The 8911-nt window shown below is 35.5% G+C and overlaps 1 protein-coding gene across 3 annotated transcripts in view; it reads left to right on the forward strand.

The window, feature by feature from the left end:
* The first annotated feature begins 4571 nt into the window (after positions 1-4571).
* Positions 4572-8911, forward strand: part of fbln1 (fibulin 1) — a 41771-nt gene continuing 37431 nt past the window's right edge. The window contains exon 1 of one of the 3 annotated variants that reach the window (XM_024282072.2): positions 4572-5139. In XM_024282072.2, coding sequence (XP_024137840.1) covers positions 5085-5139 — 55 coding nt within the window. In that variant the 5' untranslated portion in view covers positions 4572-5084. Of the gene's footprint in view, positions 5140-5913; positions 6131-8911 lie in introns of those variants that run through there. The other 2 variants (XM_024282073.2, XM_024282074.2) reach the window with 2 other exon arrangements.

Below are 8911 nucleotides of genomic sequence, written 5' to 3' on the forward strand. Positions count from 1 at the left end.
TAACAACAGCCTTTTTTTTTTACTTTAAAAAGGTCATGCTACCAAAAAAAGTCATTACTTACATTTAAATGTAACCTTCTGTGGTTCAGAGTGCACCCATGCGAAGAAAGGCGCTTCTAAACGCAACGCAGTTTACTCTTGCAATAGTGGAGTGGGCATCTAGAAATATCCATAGATTAGATGTCTAGATCATCCAAGAAGAGATTAGAGTTTTCAGAGTTGTCTGAGGCAGGGTCAGGGCAGGCAATCAGAGATAAAGCAGGGTAAGAGACACAGAAGATCAGGTCCAGAATGAAACGCTCGGTACTGCACGCAGGGTGGCCCAAACAATACTTCGCACCGGGTGTGGCTCTGTGTGCTGCTTAAGAAGCAGGTGAGTGATTGTCAGATTGGAGACAGATGAGCAGCATCCAGGAACTGTGCGGTGAGGCTGCTGGGAGATGAAGTGCAGTCAGTACTCTGGAGATGGCTCGTCCGGTGACCAGAGGGGGAGACAGACCGCTGACTCCTGATTCTACCTTCCATCAGAGGTAAAGTGGGGTTCTGTGTCTAGCTCAAGGACGCTTTGACACGTGGGCGAGATGGGCAATGGTGGAATCAAATTAGCTGTGGGAAATCTAAACTGTGATATGCAATAGACCTCTATGAATTGATGTGTATCAGATGCATAATGTATATCTATGGCTGTAATTTACAGTACATATCCAACAGATATGTCTCTGCTTTGTGGGGAAACGTTCTTATCTTACCTGCCATGTTTTCACTCTTTTTGAATCTTTCAGTTAAGTTGTACCTAGATTTAATCATTAAGATCATTAAAATAAATATAAATAGATTACATTTCTTTTCTTCTCCTTTATCAATTAATATGTTTTTTCTTCTACCCTCTGATTTTGCAAGGACTTTATGACTTTTTGATTATCATGCTTATTTAATTATTTTAGTTGGTGTTCGAAAATAAAAGGAATCAATCAAAAAGGAGTAAATGTAATGAATTCAAATGATTTTGGTTTCTCTAGAAAACTTTAAAGAAGACAACTTTACAAAAAGTAAATGTAAGACAGAACTCCAACTATTGTATTTTGTTTGTGCAAAAAAAAAATAAAAACATAAATGAAAAGGAAAAAAAAAAAAAAAGATTTTATTTATATGGTGCCTTTCTTGGCACTCAAGGTCGCCTCACAGTGCATAATTAAAAGTATAAAAACACAGCAATAGCATAAAAACACAACAATTAAATAAACACAACAATTAAATAATAATAATTCTCCTCCGTTACTCCCCAGCGTTAGAAGACGGAGGCGTTACAGAGGAGTGAAGGTCCTGCTGCTTATAACACTGAATGAAAAGATGCAGAAAAAGAGGACCACAAACACAACAGGCTTTGTTTAATAAAATGAAGTCTGCCAGACCTCAAACCTGCCAACACTCTGGACTCCATTTGGACATTCTTCACTACTCAAAAGGCGTCTTATCTCCTCTTCAGGCAAAGATAAGATCAAGGCCAGCTCTGTTGTAAAAAGGAAGAAAAAGGGGGGAGTGGTAACACTGGTGGGGGTCGTCACATCTTCAAGGGATAAAGAAACGGATGCACCAAGCTGAGGGATGTTTTTTTTAAATCTTCTATGATGTGACTTTAATATAGGGCTGGGTATCGATTATAATTCCCAGAAATGATTTGATTTGATTCACAAGAGCCTGAATCGATTTGATTCCGATTTTTTCCCCATTCTTTTGATTCTTCACTTCAGTTCAATTTTAAGTTTACAAATTTATACACATTTGTTTAGAAATACATTAAAAATCTATTATTTAATTTGAATATATTTATATTAATTTGATACAGTTCACATATTGTAAAATGTATTAGTAAAATACTGAGATTGTTAATATCATACAGTGTTATATGATGGATTCTCTAAAGAAGAAGTTCTAACTAAAATGTTCAGATCATTAACATTGTAAACAGTTCTGCTTCTCCTGGAGGACGTTTCAGTTTGGCCACTAGGTGGCGATCGCGCTGAAGAAGTACAACAGTATGAGGGGGAAAAAAACGAAGTTTTAGACCACAAATAGTTACTTTGAAAATTATTTCCTTGAAAGAGTTTGGAAAATAATATCTGTAAGTAAATAAAGATGTTCATTTAGTCAGCAATGTATTATTTTTTTTTTGGTCAAGCGAAGGTTAGCATTAGCCGTCCTATGGGAAATTCTATTGAATGTTAGCATCAAGCGGACTTTAGCTTTGTGTGCTAAATCGATTTATATCTTTTGTCTCGATTATTGATCTATTAACTTTAAATCGATTCAAACGGACTAATCAATATTTTCAACCCAGCCCTACTTTAAAATATTCTTAGACCCAATAATGTATTAGTTTATGTATTTTTTTTATCGCTTTAGCAAGTTTTCTTTCAAAAAGTCTGATTATCTCTATCTTTTTTTGATGAAATGTTATTTAGTCAATATAAAAATAACTATGCTTCAATAAATTAAATGCAGTTTTGATCCAACCAGGATGAATGAAAGTGGGAAAACAGATTTAGAAAATAATTGCTTTGTCACCTGCTATGTCTTTAACTATTGTTGTGTCAAAGTGAAGCTTATTTTCCAAGAAATTCTGAATCCTGAGTGCAATCGTATCTCATTTTTATATATGAAATATATAAGAATGAGTAGTATCACTTATACACCTTTAAAAGAGAAAAAAACGGCTATAAAAGTGTAAAAACTCTTACCAAACACAGATTTTAGCAGATTTAGAAGAAGAGAGGAAAGTTTTTCTTCAAGGTGTCGAAATCAATTCTTAAGAGTCGTATATTTTGGGGTTTTCTCCGTGTTTTTAGTGTCATGATACCAAGCCGTAGTGTTATTTCTTAAGGGGCTAGCCTGGTGCAGACATCTGGCTTTGATTAGAGGATCATTGAACCTCTTTCTGTCTACATGCCCAGACTGAGTAGACTGATTGAATTCACAGAGGGGGCTTAGTTGGTACAAAATGTTTATAATGCAGTCTAGCAATTATTTCTGCTCCTCTCGCCAAGTCTGGGAGACGTGTGCATCTGTGCGTGTGGCTTATTTACGACCAGCTCAACGTCCTTGATCCTCCTGGAAGACGGCGTCCACATCCCAGTACAAAGTCAATCTCAAACTGAAGAGATGCAGGAGCATGCCATTCAAGCAGAAGATGCAACGGGCAAGCCGTCACTTCCAGATATTTCTGCTTTCGTTCCCTTTTTATTGCAACTTTATTGGTCTTTGAGGCTTGCAGGCTGCACAACACTTTTCTCAAAATGCCCCCAAAGGAGCTCCAGATGTTGGGTAATCATTAGAATCATTAGTCACAGAGAAAAAAAAGTCTATCCTGCCACTGATGTGAAGACTGCTTCCACGTGTGCATCCATACTTACTGACTTGAAGATACTTTTTAGATAAAGAAACAATACACTTTGCACAATATCAGGTTTAATGTCTTCGTTATTGTGCGTCTACAGTTGTGGAGCCACATGTGGGTCTTTTACCCCTCCATTGTGACTCTCTTGTTGAAGAAAAATAAAAAAGGTTTGAATTTTACAAATAACAGAAAAGTTGAATATGCTAAATCAACCATTATTAACTCACTCCCAAACAGTTTAAGAACAGTACGGACCATCAGTTTAACAAAATAATTTTGACAGATTTTACCACATAAAAACAACTTGAGGTCAACAGATTATAAACCAGATCCTCTTAAAGAATTTTAAGTCTATCGTGTGGTTCGAAAAACAGAATACAGTTCATTCAGAGATCCACTCCAATGAAAGTTGTGTTTTTGGTGTTTTAACATGTTCTTGTAGAGTTTTTGTCACCATGGAGGACACGTATAAACAAATTAAGCTTAAAATTGCATTTCTGAGTATTTCGTGATATAAATTGTTGTGAATCAGGAGCATACAAAAAAAGAGCTGTTTGTTTTGTAGATTTTCTTTTTTTGAGAACTTTATTTAAAGATTCTCTGTTTTTACAAACATCGAGAATATGAAAAAGGGATATGTACATTTACAAAAAACACTCATGATTAGAAATAAGCCCCAAATTTACAAAAACTATAAAACACAAACACACAAAAACAAACAAAAATCAGAGCTGTTTTTCTAATGAACTTCTGCAGAAACAATGTCCTAGAAAATGACACAGGTTCCTTGTTTTGGGGTCAAAAATAGCATAATAATAACTAAAAGTCCACCAGGAACATTTTTAAAACAGATGATTGGAGAGGGTCTTTAATTAGTTTTGATTTAGATTTGGTGATTTTTTTTTTTTTTTTTTTTTTTACAAATTTCCGACTGAGATGGAGCACAAACAGTAAAAAAACAAAACAAACAAAAAAAATGTTTTTATCATTGTTGTCATTACACTGCCTACCAATACATGTGCTGCCCCTTGGGATGATCTTATATGGTAAAGGGTATTTTTTATTTTAAAAGGAAGTTATATGAACCTCTGTCGAAATATGCTATATTTTTGTGTTTCTGTTTTATTTGTGCCAAAAAGCAACTTTTTATTCAAAGAATATTCTAGTAGTAACAATAACACCAATACAAAGCAGTGTCTTATTTCTCTAAAGGGTGAAATAAGACTTTGTAGCTTTGTTGTCTGTGTGAAATTGACCCAAATGGTTCATTAAGTGTTAAATGTGTCAGACCCTTAAAGAGATAAAAAAATGTGGATGTAAGAAAAAGAATAAAATCTGAATAGATGACGGATTTTGACCTCTACTACACGGGGAATGTCATTCAGAAATGCAAATAGAGAGCTTATATCTGAAATCCTCCAAATAGATCAAAATGTGTGATAATTGAAGGTATTTCAGGTTAAAAGGACAGAAGATAGTATCAAACAGTGTCTGCCCGCCCCCCTCACAACTAGTCACGCTCCAACTGTGACTCCCTGCTCCATCACTACCACCTCTTTCCCTCTTCTTTCTCCTCCAAAGCAGCAGCAGTCGCTCACACAGCCCTCATACCCACCAAACAGTGGCTGCAGCAGCAGAGAAGTCGCCTTTTTTTCTTTTCCTTCGCAGCTGTTTGCGGAATCTGGCCTGAATGGCGCTGCGTGCTGCGCTCCTCTGCTCTCTGATCGGCTCTCTGCTTGGTCAAGGTAAGTCCACTCTGTGCTTTTTGGGGATATCTTGGCAACTTGTTAGTACTCAAATACCTCTTATAATGATTTTTTTTTCCTTTTCTATGAAGAGAAAAAATAAGGAAATGATTAATTACTAAGACTTGTTGGGGCATGTGATTAAAGAAGTATTTTTATTTCAATCATCTCAGAAATCCACAGGAATCTGCTCTTCCAATTGGCTTTAAATGCTGTGACTTTCTGATTTCTCTTCCTGATGTATTTATAAACACAAATGACACCAATAAAGTACTGTTTTTGGAACCTCTGAGTGAAGAAACTTTTAACAGATTCCTGTCAGGATGTAGCACGCACCACCTTTGTTTATCCCACAACCTGAGGCTCACTTTGATCTGTAAAGTCTTAAAAATGAGGCGTCACATCACACAGAAGGTGCCAACGTGCTTTCCCACACAAGCTGTGAAAGCCAGAGCTCCCACTGACTGACTGTCTTTGCTTCCTGCCCTGCAAGTCAAAGGCCAGGCGTCCTGGTGGGTTGTGACGTCCTGATGTCAAGAAATTGAAAGACTGTCTCTATATTAAAAAGTCTTTATGGGATCACCAAGGACTGTTAAATGTGGCATTTTTGCAATTTAAATAAAGTTTTAAAATCTTTGTCTAAAGAAAACAAACAAAATCAAACTCCAGGATGGATTATTTTGTCATATCCAGCCCTGTTTACCTGACATGTCTAGCAGTCGAGCTGCCAAAGTCAAGAATATCCCTACAAAACCATCAGAATCCACAACGGAAAAACCTCTTCTCCAGACAGCCAATGCATCACCACGACTAAGAACCCGGGGGCAGCAAGCCAGAGGCTGGCTGAGCCTGGTCTGCTTCCACTGATAAAAACAAGAAGAAGCTTTGAAAGCTCCTCTGTTATTTCAGTTTAGCAGACTCATCAGCTGCTGCTTCTGTCATGTCGTGAAATTTTGCCTTGGAAAAGTTTGACGGACACCTCAAACCTAAAGTTTGACATTTAAAGTTTTTTTTTTCTTTTTTTCTTTAATGTTTTTACCTTTCAAACTGAAATAGTAACTTTGTGGTCGGTTTATCACAGCTTTTAGATTTTTTTTTTTTTTGTTTTTTTTTTTTGAGATTAGCTAATATGCTAATATGCTAATATGCTAACTACATGCTAGCTATTTTGGCTAATTTAGGATTCATTCAGTTTTTTAGGCAATTTGAGTTTAACAAATATTTCAGCTACATGCTTGCTGTTTTGGCTAATGTATACTTTTTTCAGTTTTTAAGGCTATTTTAGATATTAGTTATTATTTCAGCTACATGCTAGCTGTTTTGGCTAATGTAGGCTTTTTTCAGTTTTTAAGGCTATTTTATATATTAGTTATTATTTCAGCTAAATACTGTTGTTTTGGCTTTTATGGCTCATTTAAACTTATTTCAGTTTTTTAGGCTAATTTGAAGTTAGCTAACATTATAGCTTTATGGTAGCTGTTTTTGCTAAATTAGACATCTCCCAGTCTAGTATGCTATTTGGGATTTAGCTAATATTTTATTTTTCAGTTTTTATGCTGTTTTGTAGTTTAGCTAATATTTCAGCTACATGTAAGCTATTCTGTCTAATTTAGGCTTTTTTCATTTTTTTAAGGGAATTTTGTAGTTTAGCTAATATTTTAGCAAGCTATTATTAGCTAGCTAGTTTGAATAATTTAGTATTTATTTAGTTTTTATGCTGTTTTGGAGTTTAGCTAATATATTAGCCACATGTTAGCTATTATGACTAATTTTGCCTTTTTTCATTTTTTTTTCATGGTACTTTGTAGTTTAGCTAATATTTTGGCTACATTCTAGCTATTTCAGCTAATTTGGGTTTTTTCAGTTTTTAGGCCTTTTTGGAGATTAGCTAATATTTTAGCTACGTGCTAGCTGTTTTGGCCTATCTAGGCTTTTTTCAGTTTTTTAGGCTAATTTGGAGTTAGCTAATATGTCAGCTTTATGCTAGCTGTTTTTTTTTCTGAATTGGACTTTTACCTAGTCTTGAAGGCCAATTTGACATTTAGCTAAACTTCTTATCGGCTTCAGCATTTTTAGCTATTAGCTTCAGCGATTTTAGCCATCAACTTCAGGGATTTCAGCTATCATCTTCAGTCTTTTTAGCTATTAATTTCAGCATCTTCAGCTACCAGCACTAGCATTGTCAATGGCCACACCCAACTTTACAGCATTCACACTAGCATTATCGTAGGTAATGCTATATTTTTTTAGTTTCAGTTTAGCAGACTGATCAGCAGCTGCTGCTTCTGTCATGTCATACAATTTCGCCTTAGAAAAGTTTGACAGATGCCTCAAACGTCACATAAAGTTTGACATTTGGAGTTTTTTTTTATGTTTTACCTTCAAACAGAAATACTGACTTTATGGTCTGTCTATCAGAGCTTTTACAAGCTTTTCAAAGCAGCTACTTTTTGGCCTGTAAAGTCGGCAGTGAGTCAACTTCCAATAATGAATCCATACGTACTCATAGCAGCAGGTTAGCAGAATTGCAGGGTTTGTTCTCCTGCAATATCCTCTGAATAATTACAGCCCGTAAGGTTACTTCTATTATTATTTTGTGCTGAAAAATGACATTTTCCCAAACTTAGCTGTTGGGGGAAACCTAACCTAATCAAGTGGATCAAGCATTGATTTGTGCTGGAAACATTTTCCCACTTTTCCCCTTTTTAGACTGAATATTCATTATAAAAGTTCCTCCCTTGTGGAAAAAGCAGCCAACCTGTAAAACCCAGAAGACTTCTCTTCCAGACACTTGTCCTCCCCACTTAATCTAATTTATTTTTGAAGCTTTCTTGGTCCTGCCAGAAATCGTAGTGCAGACGCCGTGTCTCGAACAAAAGGATTTGTTCAGCTCGTTTCGCAATACCTACTCCCAAAAACCCATGCGAGTGTTTACTGAGCGGAATCTTTTGTTTCGTCTATTCCGTTGAGTTAGTCCCAGTGGACTGTTTGGGAGAAAAAAACAAAAAAAACATTTGGCATGATGAGGCTGGTCTTAAAGAGCAGATAAAGTAATCAATCTGCCAAAGCTATTTCACGTTTGGCAGACCGTGCAAACCGCAGGCGAGGAAATGTGTTTGTTTACAGAGTTATGGCATTCCCTGCTCTCTAATCCACAGAAAGATTCGTCCGCAGAGATGTTTGATGTCCTGACGCAAAGACAGAAACGCATATTTTCATTTATTTGAGTCTGACAGACAGTATTAATCATCGGGATTCAGTTTTGAAATGTATCTACTCTGGGAGTTTTATTTTTTTGACAGAAGACTTAAAAAAATCTTTATTTATGCCGTTATTTTTTCCTTTGAGGAACTTATTAGCAGTTTTTTTTGACAGATCCATTCTGGAGCAGAGTTTCTCATGATTTTTCAGATCAATTTTTTGAATCAGTTTTTCTTTGAAGCGATTCTTTATATTTTTTTTAAACCAAACAAATATAGTTATGTAGTCTTTAATATAAAATGTCTAACTTTATGATGTAGCCTTGTTTAATTTGACTTCTTTAAGCACAAGGTACTTCTCATAAGCAAATTAAATCATTAAATATACATTTTTTGAAAGATAAATTAATTTATAATCAAGGAAAATCATAAATTTAATCTAATTTTAACTTGAGGATTTACATTTATGATTAAAAAAATCCCACATTAAAGCTGTCATTAATACAGGGTGGTATAAAAGACACCCTCTGAAGAGTATTCTGTTTTTTAACGTGTGCTTATGGCATTTTTCT

This window comes from Oryzias melastigma, linkage group LG6 (assembly GCF_002922805.2).
Source record: "Oryzias melastigma strain HK-1 linkage group LG6, ASM292280v2, whole genome shotgun sequence".
Classification (NCBI taxonomy): domain Eukaryota; kingdom Metazoa; phylum Chordata; class Actinopteri; order Beloniformes; family Adrianichthyidae; genus Oryzias; species Oryzias melastigma.